Raw genomic sequence first — 26,438 nt, 5'->3', positions numbered from 1 at the left:
GCTCCCTCAAACAAACAATTGTCACCTAGCCATGGAGGTCATCTTGAACTGAAAACTAGGAAACCTCCAGGAAATCCAACTCACGCCCAGAAGACATTCAACAACTACTTGGAGATGCATATATTCTAATGGTAAAATGGCTTTCGACCCTTCCAACAGTTATGAAGGAAAAATTGGACTAGCTCTAGGTCTTTTCAGAATTCATGGGGACCCATCAATTGGTCTAAATATGACAGGCTTTTTTCTATAAATGTGATCCTGGATCCAAAAAGTCCTGGGCCCAGGGATATTGTGCCCGCCTCCACCAATGTGATCTGTAATTCTGCCCATTAGGGGGCTCTGGCCTCTGGAGCTCTGGTCTTCCCACTGAGTATTAGGCAAGGCCTCCTCCAGTCCATGACTTGCTGACACTACCATTTTTTAAGTGCCCTTACTTTAAAAAACAGAAACGACTGAACTATGAATAGTAAAACTTCTTATCAATGTCACCAATAGAACTACTTCCTCTGCATTCTTGCGTCCTTCTGCAACAATCCATTCTTCGACCTAAATATTTTTAATCCTTGGGTGGATATGGACATCAGGTCAGCAATGATGCCCGGCCCACGGGAAGTTTAGATCACTGGTCATCCAAGCCTACATTTTTATTCAAGCTCTTCTCGATTCCACAATTCGCTTGTGCCTTTATTTACCTCATTTGTAACTTAGGAAAAGATGGCTCATACGTGGGTCTTGTTGGACTTCAGAAATCTTTAAGGACAGACTTGTAAGAAGAAAAAAAGAAGAAGAAGAAAAGCGTGAAATGTGTCAGGGAAACGGAGCTCCCATCATTTCACTCACAAATTTTGCCTTTTAAATGTAGTTCTTCTGCCAACAGTTCAGTGAAAGATCGTTTCCTTATTGTCATTTATTAGCCGTGACAGGGAGCAACACGGCTCTCAGATAGAGTCTCCCTTTGCCACAATTATCTAGTAATGCCTGCAAGGCAGAAGACGGCTCTAAACTCCTTCCTTCTGGAATGCTTCTCCCAAAGGCAATAGTTCAAAGCAAACCTCTATTAACTGGAACAGTGACATCTGTGGAATTCTCTGGATGGGAAGATCCCACCACTCCTGCAGTGATACCAGAAACTAAGACATAATTACTTACTCTCCTGTCACCAGGAAATCAAGTCCAGGCATTGTGTGTGTGTGTGTGGCAGCCTTATATACCCATACTGAGAGGATCACCACCCCGTGAACAACCCAACCGCCGACTGTCAGTGGACATACTTCCTTCTTGGCGAGGATCTTTCCTTGTTCAGCTCCTCCCAACAGGGAAAAAAACAACCGTTTTTTCCCCCACTAAAATTCCATGTAACCAGTGGGACACAAGATAAGATAGTACCAACATGAAATAAATTAGCTGCACTACTGGCTTATTAGCCCTTAGACGTATTTACGAATGTGACATAAAAATTACATACTCCTTGACAACAGGGATCATGACACGTAATGGGCAGCTACAGAAAAACCCAATATATTTTCTTTCTCTAAGTACCTTTACCGATTTCTTTCTTCTACCTACCTTTTGCCTTATGCATTTTAGAGCAGGGAGCCAAGTGGCTGGGGGGGTAGAGAAGAGAGAGAAAGAAAAGAGAGATTTAGAAAGAGAAAAAGGCGACAGAAGTGTCATGGGAGTGGGGAGCCTGGGACCCATCAGGGGGACAAGATGACCCATGAGATGGCCCGCACCTGAGACTTCAACCCGGTCCCTAGAGATGCATCACCCATCAACCCCAGGGAAGCACCCAGCCTGTCCCTCAAACTGTCCTCTGAGCATGAAAACATATGTGATGTGTTCCACAGACAGTACAGAAATGACAGAAATGGAGAGTTAAGCCTCTAGTGAAAATATAAAAACGAACATACTTCTGTGCAGTAGATTTTAATAAGATTTTAATATTATTGGTGAAGAACCAAATTACAGATCACCCTAGAATACAGAGCACAAAACCTCAGAGACAAAATAAAAATTCATGAAATCAGAAGAGCACTTTAGAACGGTAATCATCTTTAGGATAAAGAACCCATTTTCTCAACAAAGCTACTGAGCACATTTCATAAAAATGAAAGGAGATTAGAGACGAGGCTCACAGTCACAGCCCCGAGCCGCCAGGACTGGGAAGGTGAAGACACTGTGCCAGCAGCATCGTGGGTTCCTGTTACCCACAGATCTGGACTCAACTTCGAGTCTGAATTCCCTCAAGTCTCACGCACAGGGCAGGAGCTCCGTGACCCCCTGACTGCCGAGCAGCCCTGGACGTGAACCGGGTTGGCACGTGGAGGAGCAGCGATGCTTCCACAGGGTAAAAGAAGCAGGTGCACGTGCCACTTCCAGCCACATGACCCTGATGCCCCAGCCATGGTCTTGGGGGTCGACAAGGGGAGACAGGCTGTCTCTGTTGCTCCAGGAACAACTCATTATTCAGCTGAAGTAACGTAAGAGCTCCGTGTGTGGTGTAAACCAACCCGGGTCCCCACTTCCGGAAGAAAAACATGCCACCTCCCCCCAACCCCCCGCCGGGGGCAGCAGGACTGCAGAGGCAGAGAAGGTGGCCCGGGCTCAGCTGTGCTCATGGCTTCTCAGGAGAGCCTGGGTGGGTGGCTGGCGGTTTCTCTCAATGCCCTGAAGCCAATACGTCCCCATTAGCTCCTGGCATGGTGGAGGGGGTCCTACTCCCCCACCCCCCGCCCCACTCAAGGGCACTACACGTTAGTCATGATTCATTTGGGTCAGACGTTTAAATCAGTGCATGTGTTCATCCTACCAGGAACACAACAATTACTGATTTGTCGTCCTGCACCTATAGCAGCGAGGAGCGGCTGTCCAAAGCCACCAGCATCCCAGCAAACCAGGAGACAAAGCAGGAGGCACCCCAGGCCAGCCCTATGAGAAAGGCCATTTACAGGCTCCTTGGTTTTAAGCCCTAAATCAACAGTCTAAACAGATGCAGATTCCATGTGACCAGAGAGGCAGTCGGGAAGATTTGAGGCTTTACATCCTTTAGATATCTACTTTTGCTGTACTGGCTATTAAAAAGTTATGTGTAACTTCAAGATGAAAGGTATGAGCAGCTTCTTAGAAGAGGATAATCCCAATCTTTTGGAGATTTAATGAGATGTAACTCACTGAAGCTTCTGGCTCGGTTTGCTGTTAATTGAATCAAAGTCGATGACAATCTTGCTGCACTTTGGTGTGAATTTCCTAAACACAAGAAACAAAATATATCAAGATATTATCCAGCGAGTAGTTAAAGCAATTTGTTTACTTTGGCTTAACCTACATTTTCTGTGGGGAGGAAAAAAATTTCCCGGGATTCGCTTGATATCTTATCTCTATAGGAGCCAATTACAGTGCACCATACCGAGAGGAACACAAACCCGAAAAGACTAAGACAAAAAAAGAAAAAAAAGATGCATGCGGTGGCTCCGTCTGTATGTTCTCCAGCTAGCTGAGTTCACGAATTATCAGGGAGTCAAAAGATTTCTAACAAGTTAGCTGCACAACATGATACCCGATTACTAGCTTTCCCAACAGATTTCTCTTCCTTCCTAGGAAACTTCTGCAGCCAACTTGGAATTGCTCAAAAGCAAAAAAGGGTAAATTTTCTTTTGTGTCTTGTACAAACAGCAAAACAAACAAACAAACAAACAAACAAAATTAGCTTTAGTGACGAGGAATTTTTAAAGTCACGTTCAAAAAAATGCAGATGTAAAAATTTACTCAGGTAGCCTCTAAAACAGCTCAAAGGAAAATATTTGGGGACTAATTGCATTCTTGTAAAAAGCAGGTAAAAGGTTAATACCTAATTGTTATTATGATGTAGATAATCTGGATTTAAAGTCTCAGAAGGCACAACAGTTCAAGAGATTCATTATGTATAACCCCTGTCCCCAGTGATGAGCACAGCTACTGTAAAGGAATTGCTTTGAAAGCTTTCAATCCCAAAAGAAGTTTCCACCATGAATCAAAGATGGTTGAAGGGACCTGCCGGGAGAACATACCTCCCAATCTTTGCCTAGCAAAGATAACCGCAGAAGTCGAAATGACTTCCAATGTCAATTTAAAATGTTGCTGTCAGAAGAATTCCTGGTGTTTCAACCTTGCAGGTTCCTTTCATCCTAAATTCCCAATGTCAGAGTTGTTACATTTACAAAATTTACCAAGGTTTAATGTTACTATTACGAAACCTGTGAATTTCACAATTTCTCGCTATTGGAGTAATTTAGCCCGGGCCCCGGAAAACCCCTAACATTCAAGCGCAGTATCATCCGTTAGATTATCTTCTGATACTCCTGTCCCTGCTTTCAAAAAATCCACTCCCCACACCATCTCGAGATCCTCAGCCCACGGCACTTAAAAAGAGGCTTCCAGGTGTGGAAGTCAGGCATCTCGAGAAGAAATTAAATGTCAGCCAAGGTCAAATGCGTTTCTTCATCCGGCCTCCGCCCACCCTTCCCCCGAGCTCTTCCCGCGTACCTGAAGGCCACCCCAGCCATATCAAACAGGCGCCGCGCGGCGGTCATCTCATCGCTGTCATGGTATTTGTCAGATATGAAAATAACTTCTTTTATACCTTCAAAGGCAACAGCAGCAGAAGCAGCCCCGTTAGTATAGCCACACAGAGCTACTGCGACAGACACGCGGGGGCAGACGGAGCCCCGAAGCGTCCGTGATGAATTACCCTTCCCGAGCCTGCTCGCCCACAACGGCCACTTACCGCCACCCGTCTCTGCCACCTTCCGAGGCAGCAGACGACAGATTATTTTTAATCTGCCCTCCAGTCTTTATGGATTTTTTTTTTTTTAAAACAAATGCAAAGTGAAAACATGTCAAGTAGTCAAGTCTTTACTGTGGGCAATCCGGTTTCTTTATTCACAGGGCGACTACTCGTATCACAAGTGGATGAGGCTGGGGGTGGGGGAGGGGGGAGTGGAGCGTGCTGGCAAAAATCTGAGGTAAATGCCCTCCCTGCTTCTGAAAATGGCTCTAAGAACTGATTCCAGGCAGCTCCATGGACGGCAGATCCGCTTTCTTCTCCTGTCCCCCAGGGCCGCGCTAACCGGAGGGACACACCTCCCTCCTCTCCCCCAGCCTCCGGGGGGACTGCAGGGAAGCTGGGTATGAGTGAGGGGAAGAAAACTCCCAGAGGGTCGTGCACCACCAAGGAAGGAGCCCAGAACATTCTTCACCAGGGGCCGGCCCCTGATTCTGCTGCCACCGGACCTCCGCCCCTCGGAGACCCGCCGGCTCCTGATAAACAGGCCCTTTAAACCACGTATCTGGCTAACATGGTAAGTCTTTAAATCCAAGCTGAGAGTTTTATGGAGACAAAGTGCAGCCGAATCTCAGATGTGACAGCATGAAAAAGGTGAAATATTCAGAATACAATGGCGTAGATTTACGGTAACTGTAATGTAAGGAAAACTTACAGTAGTACCATTCGAGTCTGATGACATTTATATGCAAAGATAGGTTTGCGTCCTAAAACCTCTACCATATATTAATAAAAATTAAAATTTCATATACAGACTCCCAGCTGACCTTGCTTCTGACAGAAGTTCATTTCTCTCCCTCCCCCTAATCTATGCACGACGTGTCGGAGAACGGTGAATTGGCAGTAATTATATGCACTGCCTGTGTTGTTTCTCGGCAGCCGGCAGTTTAAGAAGTTGCAAACTAAATTAAAAACATGCTAAGAATCACAGAGGACACAATTAGTCTTAGACTACCTGGCACCAGTCAGAAACAGAACACAGGAAGTACCTTGCGAAGTTGCTAGTGCAATTAATTTGGATCTAAACAACAGCGATTTCAGATCAAGCCCGTCTGCGGCGACGCAATGTGACAAATGGGAGGGGGCCCCTCCTACCTGCCTGGATGATGAGCTTGGCACACTCATTACACGGGAACAAGGCGACATACATCGTGCAGCCCTTCACGTCGGCCGAGTTCTTGTTCATGATGGCATTCAGCTCGGCATGGCACACTGCGGGTGTGAGAGAGAAGGAATGGAAAACTTAACATCGCGACTCCCGAGGAGTTGACTAATGCGGCTGAAGCATTCCACTCGCCCCTCTTTGGGAAAAAACAAAAACGTATATAACAGACTCGATTCCTTAAAAACTGACCGGGAAGAGGAAGGACAGAATACCAAATGAGGGCCACGCAGCCCGACAGGTTGGTGATTAGCCGCAAAACTGTTCGCCCTGGCAGCCTTCGGTCTGCAAGCACCCCAGCAGCCAGGAGAGGCCAAGGTCAAGTATCTTCGCCCACCCTGAGCAGGGCAATAGCTCAAGGCTCCACAAGACCCTGGGGTACGGGGTTACGCACCTAAAATGGCTCATTTGCCTATTGATACGCACATGCGGGGATCTTGGCCGTGACCGTGAAGAGGGCAGGGTGCGATTTCCAGAGCAAGGGTCAGGAGGTGAAGCAGAGCATTTCTATCCCAAGGGATTTCCTTCCCCTCACGGCTCTCGACCCCCATACACACGAGAAGGATGCTGGCAGATAACCAGTGGTTCGTCTTAGGTAAGAAAAAGTTTCCTCTACTTACTGGAAAGCCAAGTTCTGGCTATCATGGCCCATTCCACCAATGATCCCCACAGAGTGATCCGAGGTCACTTGCAGATCTGCCTGAACACAGTTAAAGGGAGCAGCCTCCTCTCCTCTCTTGCAAACCTGTAAGTCCGGCCATCTTCCCGGGCGCTGGCAAGGTGTGCCATCCCCTAACAAGCTCACAAGGGCGCTCCTCCTCTCAAGGCAGTGGTCCTCCCTGCTGTGATTGAGCTGGGAATCCCCTACTCGCACTGGGAGGCCGCCCCATTGCTCTCCTATACTGGTATTTAAGTTTCTGGGTGCGTTGCTAAAACTCGATTATCCTCTCCCTGGCAGTGATTTGCAAACCTGTCCTTGTTCATCGGGGGTGTGGCCTGGGATTAAGAGATTTCCCGCCTGATTCCAACACGCAGATGCATTGCAGAAACACTTTGTTGCAGAACCCTCTAGTAAGTCCCAAGAGACCTAACACATACTAAGCGCACAAGTGCCAAAGTCAATGTTTATTGAACAAATTAATGACAATCTGGCCGTGGTCCAAATCATACAAAACTGCTGGAATTATAAATATGGAGGGCCTCCAGGGGACCCCCATCCGCCATCCTCTCCAACTGACCAACCTTCTGCCCTGAACAGCTTCTTCTAGGAGCACGGGAGCCTTAAATGAAGAGTAGCTTAGATTCACAGTTCTTGGACATTGTAGCCCTGATGTACTTGCTTAGTCAACGAGCCTTTATTAAGATCACAGCCCATCAGAGAATAGTCCCCGCCGGCTGGCCACAGAGACACCTGAGCCACTCTCCTGGGGGATGGCAGGAGAGAGAAGGCTCCCCGGCTCAGTGGCGTTGAGGACACTGGCCTCAGAGAGGCCCCCTTCAGCCCCATTCACTTCCCTGGTGACCAAGATGTACCCCAGGAGGGATTAACACTTGCTCCCTGTTAAAAACAATTAGATGTAATGGTTTCTCTTATTTCCCCCTTGAGGGGAGAGACCAGTAGGTCTTCGAGGTTCTTTGTAAATTTCCCAGAGTCTGATGCCCTGCCATGAACATAATGGGGGTGAAATATTTATTGAATGAATAAAGAAGGAGATGCAGACTCCAACTGTTGGTGGTGATGCTGGGAAACCCAGGAAGTCCTCTTAAACGCAAATATCGAGAAGAGGCTTTCCCATCAAAAAGTATTTTTTTATGGTGTTGGTATTAATCTCCAGAACTACAGTTTCTGAGTCTGTTACTCACTGTTACTACCATCTTCTTTTGAATCTCTAAGAATTGTCCTATTGACTGCAACTGTCTTCCTCCGATTCATCCCAGGCAGTTTGGGATAATATTGAACATTGTATGGTCTGGATTCATTCACGAAAATTACCACGTGAAACCGATTCTCTTGGGCCCCATCCGACATCCCCGACATCCCGTACTAAGGGCAGCAGATAGAAATGAAACTTGGAATGATCAACAAAATTCCCTTCTCTTAGCTACAAAATAACAAGAAGAAAACTACAAAGCTTCTTGTTAGAAACACGGCCTACTGGGCTGTATGAACAACCGAGTGTCGGACACATGGGAGACTCTATTTTTTAAGTTTTAAATTCTTCCTTTTGATCTTTATTTTTTTACTTAAATTCAGTTAATTAGCAGTGTACTCAAGGCCCAGTTGCCGCTCGAAGCTACGTGACCCTAGATAAGGCGTGTCCTTCCTGTATTTCCCACTCCAACAAAGTGCATTTCCAACTAACTAAATAAAAATGAATTTTGAAATACCAAGTCATCTAATTCCCAGCTTTTTCCTATTGTGTGTCCAGTTTCCTCCCTCCTTCCTCTAGAACAGCTGACCTTCTCCAAGACAGTCTCTCGACAGCAAATCCTGAGCCTTCTCTCCTAAGGCCAAGGGCAAGAGGCAGCCTTGGCCCAGCCCGCTGGAGGCCCCAGCCCCTCCCGACTCAGGCTTTCTCCATTCTGCATGTCCTTGGTCTCCACTCTCACGACGCCACCTTCTCGGCACTTCAGATCTCTTTTCTTCTTCCTTTCAAGACGAAATCGTCCTGCCTCCAACTGCAAGACTAATTTATTTTTTAAACAATCATCTCTTGACTTCATCATGCATCTACAACCTCTGGTTTTTGCTAAACCAATACTTTTCAAACTGTAGGTCAAGAAATCAGTTTAGTGAGTTCCAAACAGCTTGTTCCCTCTTTTTAACGCAGGGGAATGAAAACAGATGAGATCAGAATGCGTCCTACATGGCAAAGGTTAAGTCCGGTTCCTAAAAACTGTCTGAGTTCCTAAAAACTGTGTGTGTGTGTGTGTGTGTGTGTGTGTGCGCGCGTTTTAGGTGTGAACTGTTTGCTGGGTCGCCATATAAAAAGCGTGTAACTGTAGGGCACCCGTGCGGCTCAGTCGATTAAGCCTCGACTCTTGGTTTTGGCTCAGGTCATGATCGCAGGGTCATGGGATCCAGCCCTGTGCGGGGCTCCACGTTCAGCATGGAGTCTGCTTAAGTCTCCCTCTCCCTCTGCCCCTCCCCGCCTGTGCGTTCTCTCTCTCTCTCAAAATAAGTAAATCTTTTTAAAAAGCATGACTATGGAAAACTGTTGATTTCTGTAATATGTTATTAATATTTACAACAACCAGCGGGGGGTGGGGAGAAAAGGCCTTGATTTGTGAAATCTGCGGATTTCAGTGTGACCGCTCCCACATGCCAGTTTCAAGGTCCGGGCACGACAGAGAGTGGGGAAGAGAGATGCAGGGTTTGCTCAGGTGTGCTGGTAGGAGCGAGCTCCCACGTACACCCCTGGGTGGCCTGATCTTCACCCAAACCCAGGCCTTTCTGGGTGAATCTTTGGATTCACCTGCCTGCCGGGCCCCCAGTTAGCAACAACTCTCCACTGGAAACCCTCTCAGGCACCAGACACCATGGAGCCTCCTACTTCTCCGTGGGTCCTTCTCTTTCTCTCGCCTCTCGGGGGATCTTCCAAGGCTCAGTCCTGCTCTTTCATTTTTCTCCTGCAGTCCCTAAGTCTTCCTGCATCTGTAGAGTCTCAGAAAGCAGATCGATGTCGTAAAACCCAGTGTCCTGTCTTCTCCACCGGCCTCTGCACTGGATGGTCTGAGGTTTCACTGTGACTTTTCTCTCTATGATAAATACTCCATAGATATCTGACAGCAATAAATGAAGGAATAAATTTATCTTTTTCTAGTGCTAGCATTTTTCCCGTGCCACCTGGGGAGAACTAAAGCAAGAGCTACAAATATATAAGAGCCAAAACCAACCAACGAGGAGTGGTCCTGTTCACGACCTTGACACACACACAGTTTTTACATCTGTAGTAAGCATAGGACAAGGTATTTCAAAGTACACAGTCCCTAGGAAGTATTCATAAGATAGCTAAAGTGTCTCCTTTGGGGCACATTTGCCAATTACCTACCTAGAATTATGCATCTATGACTAAGCGATGACCAAAAGACATCTCCAAGTACTACAAGTGTATTTGATAGTGCAAAGAATGACACCAAATCTATCAATTATTCTCACCATTGTTTAAAACGAAAAGAATCAAATGCTGAAAATATCAGATTCATGCATATAAAGTTCTTGATTGCTAGAAGGAGAACCTCTGTTTCAGGTAATTATAAGACAATTCATATGCTTTGGTCTTTTTTTTTTTTCCTCTTCTATTACTAACTGTCAGAATTCAGAACTGCATTAACCTTGGACCACTGAGAAGAGATTGTATAATTAGAAAACTGTATTTTTCAAATTCCCTCTTACTAGGGCTTGATTAATCCTTACTGTCTCAGGTAGGTGGTTCTCTCAAAGTTTGACAAATTAACAGGATATATTCCATCCTGGCTAGATTTAAGAGATTCAACATTTTATAGATTTGACTTTCATCTTATTAGATACAAGACTAAGACAACATCTATTTTAGCTAGTACTATTATTAAGGTTACTTCAATAGGTTTTACCAAAAAAAAAAAAAGAAAGAAAGAAAGCATCTTGAATAATGCTAAACAAAGGCTAAGTATGGCACAAATAATTTAAGGGGTAACAGCGTGGCTCTACCCCTCACTTCCTTAGGGGGTGAGGCTCTCCCCCCTCAGCCTATTAAATGAGGGGCGGCTTGGAGGGTCACATAGGTCACATAGCCAGTTTCTGCACCACCTTCTGCCACCAATCTCCAGGCTGGACCACAGGAGCCTCAGTAAGTCTCTGGGGAAATGTGCCTCTGCCCCTGACCTTGAAGGCTCGAGGGCTGGGTGGCCACCCATGGGGAAAAGCATGGATGGTTCGCTCGCTGACAGGCCGGAGGGACAGGACTCAAGGGCCGGGAAGCATCTGCTCACGAACTTCCAGAACGGAAAGGTGGGAGGCTTTCCCCTGCAGCCGATGACACACACGACGTGTGGTGCCCGAGCTCAAGTTGACCCTGAGCATTTTTTAAAATAACTCGAAGTTAATTTTTATAAGATATTTCACTTCTGTTCTTTTCATCATCGCCTCTTGAAACAAGGATCTATGCGCTTTTATTTCAAGGGTCCCATAGCTGTCAATCACTGCACCCCGGTGCGTCTGTCTACTAGGGCGCGGGCACCCTCTTTCCTGTGGTTGGAGCCCCACGGACGCGAAAAATCCATGGAGGGGTGGGGCGCGAACTCGCTCCTGGAACAGATCATTTAGGCAACTGGGGCTTCGGGAGCTAAAATGGAATTTCAACTACTTTTTTCTTAATTATTGAAAGCTGTCCTGACAGGGCCTCGTACATCACTGCCAGCCTCCAAAGTACCTATCCTTCAAGTCAATAATTTAACAGCAGAGTGGCCTCGGCATTGAGCCCCCCACCCGCCTCCCGCCACCCCTGGAGTACTACCCACAACGTTATCAAAGTCCACTACTAGGGCTTCCCCCAAACCCAAAGCATTGCTAGAATTTAGCCCCCAGGCAAGGTCAACGCTCTAGTACCTTATCTCCCCTTCCTGAACTTTCCATATCGGTCAAGCAGCTACTGAATTCAGGATCTGAATTTTCAAAGGATTTGAACTAAAGGTGGGGGCAGGGGGAGGGACAGATGACTTGGAAACAACAGTCGCACCACGTCCTGGAGACAATCCCGTGCACACGGGCCCATGGACCACGTCGACCATGTGCAGCCTCTGCTTCTCCAACTCCTCCAACCCCACCCCCACCCCCAGTCTTCCTGGCGACACTTCCTGGCATGCTCCAAAGCCGATCTCACTCTCAGGGCCTCTCAGGCAGAGCTATCCCCCTGCACTGGGCGGTAGAAGGAAGAGGAGACAGTTTTAAGCTGTAGGCGCGTCCCCCAGACGTGGAGTGAGGAGCTCAGGTCGCAGGCGGAGCGCTCACAAGGACAGCATTCCTAGGACTGCGCGGGAACAGAGGAGCCCAGTCCCAGAGCTCAGGCCCTGCCCGGCAGGAGATGCCTGAGCCCCAGGCAAGAGGCCAGAGACACAGAGAAGGAGCAGCGAAGAGGTAAAGCAGCGGGAAGAGGCAGGAAACGGGCTGAGAGGTGGAGGGGGGACAGGGGCCAGCCCGTCTGCCTCACCTGCCCACGTCCACCTGCTCAGAATCAGACACCGCTGCCCCCGGCCCCACCCCGGGCAGTGGGTGGTCTTTCTATCCGGAGGATGGAAGGAACTGGGCCTCACAACCTTCTGGCTTTGAGGGACACACAGCCCCAGTGGAGAGTTAATGATGATGACTGCGTTAAGTCTGCGGGTGAAAATAAACCCAGGTTCCAGCGATAAGGCAGAGGAAGCCAGCCTCGCACCTGGGAAACGTCCGGAGTCTGTTCCATGACCGCACTGTGCCCAGAGAGGAGGTCTGTAGAAGAAAAGGACAGCGGAAAGGCATTCTGGCCAGGCCCAGGAAGACGGAGATGAGTCACTCACTTCGAAGGCGGCCAAACCCTCCAGGCTCTGAGTGAAGCCCCGAATCCTGGGGCCCCCGCCTGGGGCAGCTGGAACTTCCCATCTCCACTCCCCCTTGTTCCTCAGGGCTGGACGAAAGGCCCCCGGGGCCTGGCTCTGTCTTCCCCTCACTTCCTCCCAGGGTGACCCCTCGGCCACTCCTCACAGGCTCTGTCCCCTCCACCTGCTGATTCTAGGACCCTACCCCCCTTGTGGAGCCTCAGTCTCCTGGCCTGTGAAATGGGAGAGAAAAAGACCCGTTAGCGTGACTACGGTCCGTGAAGAGCGCGGCACAGAATTGCAGCCTGGTCAGTGCTCGTGCTCCCTAAGCTCTCCGGCCCGGGCTGTCCCCCTGAGACCCGGCAGCCCCGGGCTGCTCGGCTAGGCAGTGGGAGAGCAGACGTTTCTTTTTCTCTCTGTCCTACTCTGGTCCCCATCCCCTGCCCCCTTCCTCTCTGCCTCTTGCTAAGTAAGGCTGCTGGCAGCGACGCACGGCACCCGGGGGAACCACTTAGCCCCAATGGTAGTGCTTAGGGCTAAAGAGATTTCTGACTGTGGTGTTTCCATTATGGACAATAAAGCCCCCAGAACTCTAATTACATTGCTTCCCTATGTGCTGAGGGCACACAATCAGGTCAGAGGGAGGAGGGTGCGGAAATGCTGCATTTCGTTGATGGGTAAGCCCTGCCTCGCTCGCGTCCTACCGTTCACGGGGAACGCGTGTTTGATGCCTAAGACAGACTCCAGAAACATGAATTGAAACAGAACACTAATCACTGCTTGACAGCTGTGGAATGCAAATACACACAATAAAAACTCCAAGCTTCCCTCTTGCGTTAATAGCTTACAAAGGGTAAACTGGGACGGAGCAGTGAGCACTGGAAGAGGAGTCAGGACGTGTGTGTTCTAATTAATTCCGGCTCTACTGGGCCTGCCTCAGGCAACTCACTGATCCTGTTTCGGCGTGCAGAAAATGGGGCTTAACCCACCTGCCTCCGGTTTCTGAGATGAGACAGGAGCCGTGACCCTGCCCTACTTTTCTAGGACGTGACTCTGGCAGGCCTTCCCCACTCCGCACAGCAACCTCCTGCCCGATCCCCCGCGTCCAAGCCCGCTCACGCTCCTCCTCCCTCCCCGTGGCTGACAACCTTGCCGCATCCTTCACGGAGAGGCTGCCGTGGATCACATCCCCCTGCAACTCCGTGGACCTCTGCGCCGGCTGCCGGCTGCCCTCCTCACCCCTACCCCCAAAACCTAGTGACCCTCTTCTACCGCTAACGAACCTGCCTGGGAGGCCGCCCCCGCACACCGTCGCAGACCTTCCTCTTTTTCCCTTTCTGGACTCCTCAGTCTCCCGGACATAGAGACCCCTCTCCGGGTCCCGTCGCGCGGTCGTCCTCTGTCTCCAAACACAGCTCCAAGCCATCTCTCCATGCCGGCCCCGGCCCCTCACCTGCTGCTGGCCCTCCGTCTGCCGTGCCATCACAACTGCCCGCGGCAGCGTCAGTAATGACCTCCAGGTCGCTAAACACCGAGGACATTTGTTGCCCTTCTTAAACCTCTCAGCAGCCTTTACGGAGGCTGACGGCTCCCTCCTCCTCCTTAGAGCGTGCCCCGAGGTCCCTGAGGGCTCCCACCTTGTCTGCGCCTCCACCCAACCTCTCAGCGTGCCAGACCTCAGAGACCAGCCCAGAGTCCAGCCTTTGTACCGACCCTCCATCCCCTCACCCACTTCCACGGCCCAATGTCACCCGAATGCCAAACATGCCCCCACGGACGTCCCCAACCTAGACTTCTGTCCCCACTCGCGTACCCAACTGACTAGGTGACACCCCTACAGGGAGGACTCACAGATGCTCCACACTCCAGGGTCCAAATCTTCCCCCAAACTGAGGTGCTCAAGCTGGAACTGCCTGAGGGAGTCCCTCTCCCTCGAGGACCCCCTATCGCCCAGCCCTCTTGAGGCTGCTTCTAGAATACACCCCAGACCCATCTCCGACACTCCTACCAGTGTCACCAGAGAGACACACGTGCCAGTCACTTCAGGGCTGCCATCCTTGTTTCCATTCCTGCCCCGAACCATCCGCACATCCCCTACACACCAGCTCAATCTCGTAAATCAAACTCCTTATCCTACAGTCCCCAGCCTCATCTCGTTACTCCAACCGTGACCTTGACCGACCTGGACCTTCACCGCTAAGCGTGGGCCAATTCCTTTCCCTCCCACATAATGCTCCAAGCACCTTCCTGACCAAGGGCTTGCGCCAAGCACTCTTCTCAGCAAGGGATGTCCTTCCCATCCCCCAAACACTGACCAGCCCACCTTGACCTCTTGGGAACCCATCCGGTCCTTCAGGTCTCAGCCCAACCGTCACTTCCTCAGAAAGGAACATTGAACAGCATCTGTTGATTTCGCTCCTGTCTACCTCCATCACGGAGTCTGAGTTGCAAACACAGACCCTGGACATTTCGCTCACTACTGCAGAGAGCCTGGCAGGGGACACTCTGCGTGAATGAATGACCACAAGTGAACCTCGTCTGAAAACTGTATTGTGATAGAACATACAGTCTTGATCCCCCATCACCAACAGACAGCGCGTAACGGATCGTGAGTATTTCAATTCCTAAAAAGTTGTAACTCACTTGGAGAAGGAGCAACGACAGGGAGGAGTTCCACTTTCCTCTTTCACCTAAACTCAAAATTAATGGCGTTTTGAACAAAGTCTTTTAATTGCAGAATTAAAAAATTCATGCTCCGTTATCACATTCAATATTTTAAATTTACTACGGCATCTATCATTTGGAAGAAGCACGGAGATAAAATTTACACCTCTGCTAATTGGCCAGGACCAACCCCCCAGAGAGCATGAGCAGGAGAAGAGTGAGCGCTCCCTTGAGCTCGAACTCCCTTTCACCAGTTCTCCGCTCAACCCACGATTCCCTGATACCGTGTTTCAGGAAACACTGTCGTGCTGACTGATTCACAAAAGGATTTCAGAAATCCTTCCTCTCCGTTTGGTTTGGTCTTAGAACACCCTCTTATCTCCTCGAGTTCTACACCTGCCTCCTCTAGTCTATATTTTTTTGGACTTCGACGTGGGGGTCTTTTTCTACCCTCCAACCTTTTTTCATCCAATGTCTAGGAATCTCCATGTTTGTGGGGTAACCTGTAACTTCAACCACCTCCTCCTGCTCGTGCGTCCTGTCTCTGTCCGACTTGGAGTCTTCTTAGAGCTGGCACAAGTTTTGACCACTGGAAGCACAGAGAGAATACACCCTGCTTCTCCCCTTAGTAATTCATCCACACACACAGATGCGAATATCCTCTCTGTGTCACTGCCACCAACAGCTTTTTACAGCTCGGAAGCTTTCACCCAGGGCGACTTTGGAACCTCCTTCAGCCCCACAGGCAGAGAAACGAGTCCCTAATCAAATGCAATCAAAGCTGTATTGTTTAGGGGCACCTGGATGGCTCAGTGGGTTAAGCCTTTGCCTTTGGCTCAGGTCATGATCCCAGCGTCATGGGATTGAGCTCTGCATCGGGCTCTCTGCTTAGCAGGGAGCCTGCTTCCTCCTCTCTCTCTGTCTGCCTCTCTGCCTACTTGTGATCTCTGTCAAAAAAAATAAAGAAAATCTTAAAAAAAAAAAGCTATATGTTTAATTTTTCCCTAGAATTCTAGCACGAATGGAGTTCTCAGTATCATTTATTTCATAAAGATATTGAGAAGTAAATGTCAAGTTATGTTTAGCAAGCCCACAGTCGCTGGGTATAAACATGGCACACCTGGACCCGAGGCTCCAGAAGCCTGTCTGGGATTCTGCCCTGGAATCTGGTCACTGATGTTTTAAGCACTGTGGGGTCTTTCTTAGCCAATACGCAAAGACATATATAAAATCTCATCCAAATATTTTAAAAGGTCCTAAGAAGTCAAAGCAAAATGCAATATAAATATGTCCAAAAATCTCCAGGAACCCAGTTTTATTCCGTATTTCCAGGAGCAAACAGTATATACATATTCTACTTTTCTACCACTATTAACAAGGGTAACGTTGAAATGTTGAAAATGTTGAACATTGAAAAAAAAATGCAAAATAAGACCTTAGTCATTGAGGCTGATTTCAGAGACGATCGGCCCAAATCAGCAAGAACAGATGTAGAATAGATCAGCAGAACAAAGACTAACAAAACCCATCGTTGTCAGCTGCTCTCTGCACCCCCACTGCCTGGCAGCCCAAAGTTCCAGGCCAAAGACTTACTGAAATTGAAAAATTAAAGAAGTTCTATTTACCATAAGGAATATCCACTTGCACTCAGAAAATTAACGTGCTCCCATACCTAAAACATAAAATGGGTTGAATGTGACCCTAAAATTTTATTGATACTATTAAGTTTCTCAACAAACCTTTTATGTTGAGAGAGAGTACAAAGATGAACTTGAGCTCACTTCCTGTTCATTAATTTGGAAATCACTACCCTTGGATTACTTAGGTAAGCTTGTATTACATATTTCCATGAAGTAAACTGGGTCTTTATAAAACCCAGACAAACGCATTTTTACGAGTAGGCTGAATCCTCACAGATGAGCATTTTAGGTTTTCCTACAGACTTTTCTATATATGTTTTGCAGAATGTGCTACTCTCTGTATGTGCTTTCTAGATATTCCTAGTGAAACAGTAATATTTGGCTCGTCAAAAATAATTAACCCTGAATCTGTAGATTCAAATACGTAGACGAAAGGGCACCTGGCTGGCTAAGTTGATGGAACAAACGACTCTTGACTTGGGGGTCATGAGTTTGAGCCCCACGCTGGGCGTAGAGATTACTTAAAAAATAATAATCTGTAATAAAATAAAATACAGATAAAAATCAAATAAATCAACCCCCCCATCATGATTTGTTCTTTTCTTAAGACTATTTATAAACAGTTATCCCTGATCATGAAATATCCTTAAATTAAGCTGGTTAATTTCCAGGGGGGAGCCTCACACATAAGCTGTTGAATTTCCCCGATTGCCTAAAGCATCACACAATGAAACTTGAGTTTGCCCCTTGATTCATATGAATAATGGACTTTCTTTCTTCCTGGGATAAACTTGCTCAAAGGTTTTCCATTGATTTTATTCGTTATTTCATACAAAAGGTCCTCCTTAGGCACACCGTCAGGGCCACCACTGCTAGGAGGCCGAGCAGGGAGGGACAGCAGGAATCTGCAAGTGAAATTAGAATTCTGCAGCCAAAGAAACAGCAAGTCATCAAGTTCACGGATCTGCCGAACAAAACCGGAGGGCGTTCAATTTCAGCTGGCTGAAGGAACAAATTTGATCTTAATTACGAAGAAGCTCTTACAAGTTTTGAGGAAGTCATAGCTCAAGAAGGATCAGCCGCCGAACTTCTTGATAAATTAGTTTCTCAAGACTAACCTTTTGGATGCCAAAGAAATATATCACGTGCGTGGCAGTCAGGAAAATGTCAGTGTTCAAGGGGGTAAGGTAAATGGCTAAGTGATCGCTAAAGTGACATCTATGCATGCTTAGCAATATGCTAACTCTAAAAAATAAAGACTAGATTTAAATATGAAATTTACAGAAGCACCACCACACACTGGTAAAACGGTTGGAAGTTGCCAGGCTAACAGAATGCCTTAATGAATTCCAGCAGTGTCCTCCCCAGCGCTACCTCGTTTTTCGAGTTTTCCTGCAGAAACAGGAACCAACCCTGGAAGGAGCCCCACGTCTCCATTTCTGCCTGATGCATGAAGAATGAGGCTGCCACCCGTCTTGGGACATCGGAACCTGTGGTCCTCCCATGATGGGCATCTGGGAAACAGCAGGCAAAGCCATCCGGGCTTCTGGATTGATGAGGACGGAAGAGGAGGCCAAGCAAAGAGGCCCCCTCACCCACACAGACCTCACCAACAGGAAACCGCACGACAGGAAAACATAGGCGAGCTGGAGGAGCAGAGGGAACCCGACTTAAAAAATGCCAAGCTCAAAAATAAATTAATAAATTAATTAATTAATTAAAGCCAAGTTCTGAACAACAGCTCTCCAAGATGAAGGAAGATGATTCCACTCCAGCTCCCTGGTCTGCAAACTACGTCGTCAACATTGGTTACGGAGCCCCAAGGAAGGTGTGATCTCTTGAATTACCACGAGTATTTTTACCTCCATTTTATAAAATTGGTATTTTGATTAAATGTGCTTCATTCTAATGAGTTTCACAAAGAGAAAGGAACTCAATATGTCAGCTGAATACTTCATCCCAGGTTTGCAACCACTCCCTCCTAAAAATAAAAATCTTCCAAAGCTTTTTCATACGGTTAAATTAGATCAATCTGCTGCTTCCCAGTTTTTTTAATTGTCACTCACGTGAAAAGGTGTCACTTTTAACGCTGACTTCTTCCTGCCACTTCGTATTACTGACAGCACCCTAGCTTTTGGATTTTTCAGGAAAAGAATGAGATAAAAGGCAGTTTCTGTGGCAGGGGGAATTTTCATTTTCCATACTCATACTACATTATAATCAAATAGTTTCATGAAGTTTTGATCCCAAGGTTGGAAGAACAAAAACACCCTTTAAAAATGCCTCTCCAGGGGCGCCTGGGTGGCTCAGTGGGTTAAAGCCTCTGCCTTCGGCTCAGGTCATGATCCCAGGGTCCTGGGATCGAGCCCCACATCGGGTTCTCTGCTCAGTGGAGAGCCTGCTTCCTCCTCTCTCTCTGCCTGTCTCTCTGCCTACTTGTGATCTCTGTCAAATAAAAAAAAAATAAAATAAAATAAAAAAAAAAAATAAAGGCCATGTCAAATCCTATAAAAAAAAAAAAAAAAAAAAAAATGCCTCTCCAGAGACACAGCCCGGAAAAAGCTCCATCTTCCTATTATGTTACAAGTCTTCCAACCTTCTCTCCTCTCCACAAAGTGTCGATCAAGACTAATGACGCTAAACTTAACAGAATCAATAAGGAGAATTAAGTTGTATATGCTGCTGGTAAACCCAAACTTACGTGGCTCCCAAGCTCCACATCGGGGAAGCGCTGAAGCAAGCCCCATGCATGCCGCCTCATGGGAAGTGAGGGCACCCATGCAAGCCCCCGAGCTCGGGGTGGGGGGTTACTTTGCCTAAGCCTCTGCATGCTCAAGGGCACGGTGCAAAGGGGAGAGAACGGGTGCTCCACTGGGCTACAACCCAAACAGCCTTTCAGAAAAACTGAATTCCCCAGCCCCATGGGGGAGGCAGTTGGGTAGCAGAGGGCACAGATCTCAGAGTTTGGAGATGTCTCCCTGCTTGCATCACATTAAGAGGGATACATCACATTTCTGGGCCTTTCTTTTCCCATCCATAAAAATGGGCAGGCTCAAACCCTGTGGGCACAGGACCCCGAGGCACTACTACGGTTCTGGCAAGGGGTCCAAGCAGGATCCCCAGATTGCGGGAACATGATACACCTTCTCCAAACACCAATGCTGGTTCGTAAAACTCAGAGTAACACAAAGGGTTACTGGCATCCAGAAGATTTTATCAACCATGGATTGGTCTACTCAAAATATGCCAATGGGAGCCCCTAGGTGGCTCAGTCAGTGAGGCCTCAATCTCTTGAATTTGCCTCAGGTCATGACCTCAGGGTCATTAGATCGAGCCCCACATGGGGCTCCATGCTGGGTGTGGAGCCCGCTTCAGGTTTTTTCTCTCCCTCTTCCCCAACAGGCTCTCTCTCTGAGAAAAGAAGAGAAGAGAAGAGAAAAGATGCTAATGTTCTCACTTATATATGGAATCTAAAAAGAAAAAAAAAGCTCACCGATGCAGAGAACGGAGTGGTGGTTGCAAGAGGCGGGTGGGGGGTAGGAGCGGATGAAACGAGTGAAGGGGAGCACAAGGTACAAACTTCCAGGAATAAAATCAACAAGTCCTGGGGAGTGTGACATACAGCATGGTGACTGCAGTGAGGAAAACTGTATTGCATGTTTGAAGGTTGCTAGGAAAGCAGATCTACAAAGTTCTCATCGCACACACACACAAATTGTTTGCAATGACATAAGGTGATCCATGTCCACTGGACTTCTTATGGCCATCATTTTGCCATGTATACAAATAACCAGTCATTACATTGTAACACTCGAAATCTAATAAAACGCTGCATGTCAATTACATCTCCAAAAAAGATAAGGGGAGTTTAACTAGCATTATACTGGGGTTGGGGAAGTGTTGTTGACATTTGAGAGAGGATCCTCATGTATTCCAAAGAACAAAGACATGGCTGGTCTAGAATTTTGGATGATCCCTAAGGCTCCTTTACAGGGATTAGCACATTATCTATCCTTCCTCAGCAGCTCGGCTGCCGATAAAGACGGTGAGGAAAGAAAGGGTTCAAATCAAGCCCACCCAATCCCAACATTATCGCTGATCTTTCAGATTAATTTAATCTTAACATGGAAGTAAAAAAAAAACGCACAAAAAACTTGCATTTTGGCCAATTACCACCAAACATTTCTATCACCACCTCCAAGGAGATCCAAACATGTGCTTCCCTGTGGCCCGAAATCCCTTGATAAAACAAGACTGAGTGTACAGTTTAAAACTAGTCATCATTATTTAGACTTAAAGCCCATCTTTACGTGTCTTATGATGGTAGTTAACACTGAATGCCTTTTAGAAAGCATTTAATACCGTCTACGACTTTTATAGTACATCAAAGGACAAGTCTACTCTAGTGAAAGAAATGGTCTACATTCTACATTCCACATGTGAAACGGATAATGGGCGAGCACGGGCAAAGAGCTCTGAAAACCAAGAGGGAGCGGATGGAGAGTACAAAATAATGCAGACAACCAGTGTCCTGAAACTCAGCAACTACTCAATTTAAAAAAAAAAAAAAAAAAAAATCGTTGAAGTTGGACAAATGCCTCCACGTGTTTGGTTTTGTTTTGTTAATTCCTTTTGGAAAGGAGCTCTGTAAGGCATTTGCCTCCAGGCTGGGGAAAGGCACTGTCTAAGAACAAACAGGATCAGCTACAGAAGAACACCTCCAAGTCAGGTGTGGCCAGTAGGAGGCAAAGCCTTTGGCCTCTAGGTCACTGCCATGATCTGCCTAGGGCTGGCAGTGACCAAAGAAGAAGGGACAGGTCCCACCTTGAGAGCCGCCGAGGAATCAAGGAAGAGCGTCTACGCCAGTCCAAACACTGAAATCTTTTTACAAGAAGCCTCCGCTTTTTACAAGACTGACACCTACAGACTCCTTCCTTCGGGAGACCCGAGGGTTCACTGTGTGGACTGGGTGAAAAACACTGTGGTTGTCCTTTGTCTCAGTGTAGACCAGAAACACAGTGAACTTTTCATTCTCACGGTTTCTACGCGGGACATTGAACCGTACTGTGCCAAACTACCTTTGCCATGTACCTGCAAACAACAGACGGTTTCCCTTCCTCCTTGCCATGGAAAGCTTACAGAATCACAGTCAGGATGACATAAAAGTTTCTAAAATACATTAGCATGTTATTCATTTCAGGAACCCCACTCAGCTACAACGCTAAGGCTGAGAAGACGGTTCGAACTTCTGCCAGTGCTGGAGTTAAAAGGATGAAATTGACAATTAAGTCCCCCTACTCACTGAACTACGTTTTATTCCTGGAAAACCCAGAGCTCTGGGCAGCCCCGTACCCCCACGCCACCCCCAATCCTCAGTTTCCTCCCCACTGCCAAGCAGTCTTTCTTTTTCTTTAGAAAATGGAGCGGTTGCTCTAAGCAATCTAAAAAGAAACTCAAGAGGCTTATTTAACATGATTAAGGTCCAAGAACATTAGTAAAAATATATATATTCAGCTAAGTGTAGACTTGGAATTCTTCTAGAGAAAACCCCAGAGGCCAGCCTACTACAGAAGAGTCAACAAAGCAGAAAGACCGTACATCACTCCTCGACCCTCGCTTCCTAAAGGCCCGATCTTTCCCATTTGGATGGGCTTCGTCTGCTTTACTCCCAACAGAGGCACTCCGTTCATTTCCAGACAGAAACACAGGTCCTCGTGTTATGAAAAATCTGCAACCAGCCTAAATAGGCCCATTTCCCTCTTTTAGAACATTGGATGCATTTTCTCCAGGGAACTGAAGTTAAGCGAGGCTGTGGCTTGTTCCTCCCAATCGCTGAAGTGGTTCTTCCTGGGGCTCAGATACTCAACAGGTTATAGGAAGCACCCACCCCTAGTTCAAAGCTGGACACCAGAGCTGGCCAGGCCAAAGGTTTTCGGTTCCACGCGTCTGGTTTGGGGTCTGACTACCAGCCGCCTTGGGAATACAGAGCCAGGTCTCCAGAACAGGAAGATGCCAAACCATCCATTTCTTAATGCCCAGCTTGATGGAGGAAAGATGTCAGGGTTCGAAGCTATTGGCCAAGGAAAAAATTATGGGAGGTCTTCGGCGCAAAAAGGTTAAGGCACGGGGATTAGGACCCATGAGCAGAAAAAGCTGCCATGGGGTCAAGAGGAGTGGCCCATTACGTACGTATTTTCCAGTTGCGAAGGGATTAGGGAGAGCATCAATAGTCTCTAAGGAATTTTGGAAGCAAAGGTTCCCAGGAGCTTGAGCGGGCTAGCTGCTATTAGGAAAAGGTCACTTATTGCTGTCTAATAAAACCCGAGTCATGAGACCCTTCAGATGTATATCAAAGGGTCATATGCTTGGGGGACAACTGCCAACATGTACCTTGGGGGGGGGGGGTAGAGATAAAGGAAATTTCCAAAGGAATTTTTATATGTTAAAGTAGACTCACAGGATCCTGGGGTTGGGCTAGGATTGCCTGTGCCCCTTAGCAAAGTATTATCACGGAGGCAGCTGAGTCTCTAGAGGAAGGTCACTCCACCGGTTTCAAGGACTCGTCAGGGGCTGGAAATCTAAGGAAATTTACTAACTTCTCTTCTGCCTTTGTTTCCCACATCACAGCCCACAGTCATTTCCTCCTTCTCAGAGAAGAGCTGAGATTTCCTCTGTAGGCCGGAGGGGGGCTGAAGGAACCCTGCTTCTCATCAGAGCGAAGCCCTGGCCAGTCCTTGGTAAGCTGGCTTTGCTTCTGGTAGCCAAGAAACAACCTGTGGAGCCACCGTGCACATCCTCTGACATACCCCACCCCCGCCCCAGCCAGGGGCTGGGGCCCTCTGCAGAGACATCCGCCATCCATCCATGCGCGGGGGTTGTAGAGCTCAGTAGATCCCTGGAGCTCCGGGCCAGGCTGCGTGACCACTCACATACTTTCCATCACAGACCCTCTCTGAAGCATAAAGGGTCGGGGGCAGCAAGCTAAAGTAGTTGAGTAGGATTTTTCTTTTGCCCAGCTGTTGATGACTTAAAAGAGAGCGTACTTAAGCACCCGCAAGGCCAAGCCACGAAAGCAGAAGGAAACACAGCCCAGGCCCTACCGTAAGGGTACTTGGTGTCCAGCCTGCTCTCCGCCGTCCTCCTCCAAGGCAGCAGGTCGTCGCTGCACCCGTTCGGCATTCCGTTATACCCGATGCCCACGATCTTGTTTTCCGCATTCACGATGCAGGCTCCAACCTACAGGGAAACGTGCCGGAAGGTGTGGTGACCTGGCGAGGTCCTGGACAGGCAGTGCATGAAACCAGAAGCTGGCAGAGCTCCAAAGCGAGCATGTGAAGGCTTGTGAAGGGTTCTCTATCCCCTCGCTTGCTTTCGGTGGCAGCTCCCACAAGCCAAAAAAAGCAGACCCCCCAAATCCCAGAGCGGGTCCAAGAGGCCGTGAACGGTGGCCTGTGAAAAAGGTAAGCACCTGGGGAAGCAGCACAAAAGACAGATTTACTCTGCCTTTAAGCTGCCAAGGACCCGCTTCCGGCTGTGATTTGTTCATTTCCAGGTTATCTCGGTCTCTGTGTGTCCAAACATTCTAGAAAACTCACTTACCTGTGAATTTGGATCTTTGCTTCTCTGTGCCGATAAGAAGGCCACTGCCATGAAATACTCAGGCCATTCCAAATAGTCATCACGTTTTTTGCAGGGAACTTCACTCATGCTGGGTCTGGAAGGAAAACAGCGGTTGAGAAAAGCATTTTGGTACCCCGGCTTTCCAGATCAACGCAACCGCATGCCAACTTTGGAGCTGCAAAGTCAGACAATTTCTGTGACATTTACCCCGTCAGAAATCACAGATCACGGAGTCCCAGACAGTGTCTCGCCTTGAGGAAAAAAATCAAGTTAAGTTACTGTTCCAGAAGTTCAGGTTTGGCATGTAGAGTTCTGCATTCCCAAGTATTACATCTATGAACTGCTTTCTCATAGGATTTTTGTCAACCTGGTACAAATGCCTTTGCCACAAATTGTTCTCATCTGCCACCTCCCCCCCTTCAGAAATAAGAGCCAGCACAAGGGGGAGGGAGGGATGATCGATCATCTGCTGTCTTTCAGACACTGTGAAGGGTTATCTTACTCAAGCTTCATTCCTAGCAAAGGTAGTACCATCCCATCTTGCAAAGACCCCCCTAAATCCCACAGGATTGTTATCCGGGCCAAATTTCCTTGGAGCTGTCCCAGCTCTGATGTTAACCGGATAATCTGTCCCTTTTCTTTCCCCTTAGCATCCCCAGATGAAAACAGATGTTATCACCCCTGAGCATCACGTCTGAGTACTGAATCGAATGGGGAGAAACGACGGAAAGCGTCAGGTGTTACAACTGAGGCAGAGGTTTAGTACCGTGGGCTCTACTCACTCAAGGGGCAAGGCACAAGCTGATCGACAACAGGGACAGCCCCTAAACTTCCAGTAAGGGATGGGGTCCTTTCAAGGGAAACTAAACAGCACAAGGGAGGAGGGAACACCAGAACCGCGTGGGTCTCCCCGAGCATTCCTGAGCATCTGGGCGGAAGGGGTGTGTGAATTTCCCTGCACTTGGGCTTCAGGCTCTAGCCTGTGGCTTGCGCGGGTCAGCGCCTCAGACTGGGAGACCGTGAAAAAGTCGCTCCTGGGACCCATGATTATCCCCGGATTCTGCTGCCCAAACTCTGTAAGCCCTCTGAACACCCAGCCATGCTGGACTGCACAGGTTTTACCACCGGCTCCAGGGTTAGCGGCCACCGGCTCCAGGGTTAGCGGCCGTAACCGAGGTCGGGCGCCAGGTACGTGCCACTAAACAGGAGGTGGGAGGGAGGTGTTACTCCAACTTCAGCTTTAACGCTCCGGGGAGCCCCGAACCCCAGCCGCGGCAACTCCAGGAGGACACGCCGGGTAACCCGCCGGGACAGAATCCAGTCCCCACCCCCTCCCCGCCCACCAGCCCCCTCGGACCCCACCCGAGCCAGACCACGCAAGCCGAGCCTCCACGTGGGCGCAGGAAGTCCTGCCGGCCCCATCCTCCCCCGGCTTCCTGGGGGGAGCGAGTCTCCAGAGATCCGGCCCGCCCAGCCGGCGCCCGCGGGCCCCGCAGGAGGTTGCCCTGGGAGGGGTGGAGGCGGGGGGGGGGGGGGGATCCTCGGGCTGCCCCGCCCCGAGCCCCAGCCCCGAGCCGGGCGACCAGCACCCCCGCGCCCAGCGCTCGGGCCGCCCCGCGCAGTGGCGCGCACGCCGCGTACCCGCACCGCAGGGCTGGCCCCGGCGGGTCCTCGGCTCCCGGTGGGCGATCGCAGCCGCCACCCGCTGCCACCCGCCGCCGCGCGCCGGGAAAGGAAGTCGGGAGAAGAGGCGGGGCCGCCGCGGGGCCGGAAGGGGACCTCGGCCGAGCGGCCGCGCGCCCGAGGGAGGGGGTCCCGGCGGGCGCGCACCGGGCGGGGAACTCCCGGGCGAGGTCGCCTCCGCCTCCCGGGGCCCCGCACGCGGCTCGCTCGACCCGCGATCAGGCCGGCGACCTCCAGGACCGGCAGCGCCCGAAGGACTCCTCCCGGTCTGGCGGCCTCCCTTGGTTGAGGCGGATGG

At 48.8% G+C, this 26,438-nt stretch overlaps 1 protein-coding gene and 1 long non-coding RNA gene across 3 annotated transcripts; both read right to left on the bottom strand.

The window, feature by feature from the left end:
* Positions 1-1,920: 1,920 nt before the first annotated feature.
* DCTD (dCMP deaminase) lies at positions 1,921-26,213 on the bottom strand. 2 transcript variants are annotated; one of them, XM_059156152.1, is made up of 6 exons: positions 26,099-26,213; positions 24,437-24,551; positions 23,938-24,073; positions 5,915-6,031; positions 4,522-4,618; positions 1,921-3,246 (listed from the first exon to the last, which is right to left on the bottom strand). In XM_059156152.1, the coding sequence occupies exons 2-6, from the start codon at positions 24,542-24,544 to the stop codon at positions 3,168-3,170; spliced, it is 537 nt and encodes a 178-aa protein (XP_059012135.1). In that variant the 5' UTR covers positions 24,545-24,551; positions 26,099-26,213; the 3' UTR covers positions 1,921-3,167. The 2 variants fall into 2 exon arrangements, with proteins under 2 accessions (XP_059012135.1, XP_059012136.1); XM_059156153.1 differs by lacking the exon at positions 26,099-26,213 and adding an exon at positions 25,831-25,928.
* LOC131820499 (uncharacterized) lies at positions 17,640-19,113 on the bottom strand. The gene is made up of 2 exons (XR_009349665.1): positions 18,212-19,113; positions 17,640-17,839 (listed from the first exon to the last, which is right to left on the bottom strand). It is a non-coding gene; the product is annotated as an uncharacterized LOC131820499 (long non-coding RNA).
* Positions 26,214-26,438: the final 225 nt, after the last annotated feature.

Source organism: Mustela lutreola, chromosome 18 (genome assembly GCF_030435805.1).
Source record: "Mustela lutreola isolate mMusLut2 chromosome 18, mMusLut2.pri, whole genome shotgun sequence".
NCBI classification, from domain to species: domain Eukaryota; kingdom Metazoa; phylum Chordata; class Mammalia; order Carnivora; family Mustelidae; genus Mustela; species Mustela lutreola.
The sequence above is the reverse complement of the archived record's forward strand: the minus strand, read 5'-3'. Positions and strand labels throughout refer to the sequence as shown.

Bases quoted from the DNA above. Each gene is read 5' to 3' on its own strand.
- DCTD (XM_059156152.1), bottom strand. From the start codon at position 24,544: ATGAGTGAAGTTCCCTGCAAAAAACGTGATGACTATTTGGAATGGCCT. The intron at 6,032-23,937 runs GTAGGGCCTGGG...TCACACCCGCAG, and splicing joins GGACACCAAGTACCCTTACG to TGTGCCATGCCGAGCTGAAT. The intron at 3,247-4,521 runs GTACGCGGGAAG...TCTTGTGTTTAG, and splicing joins ATGGCTGGGGTGGCCTTCAG to GAAATTCACACCAAAGTGCA.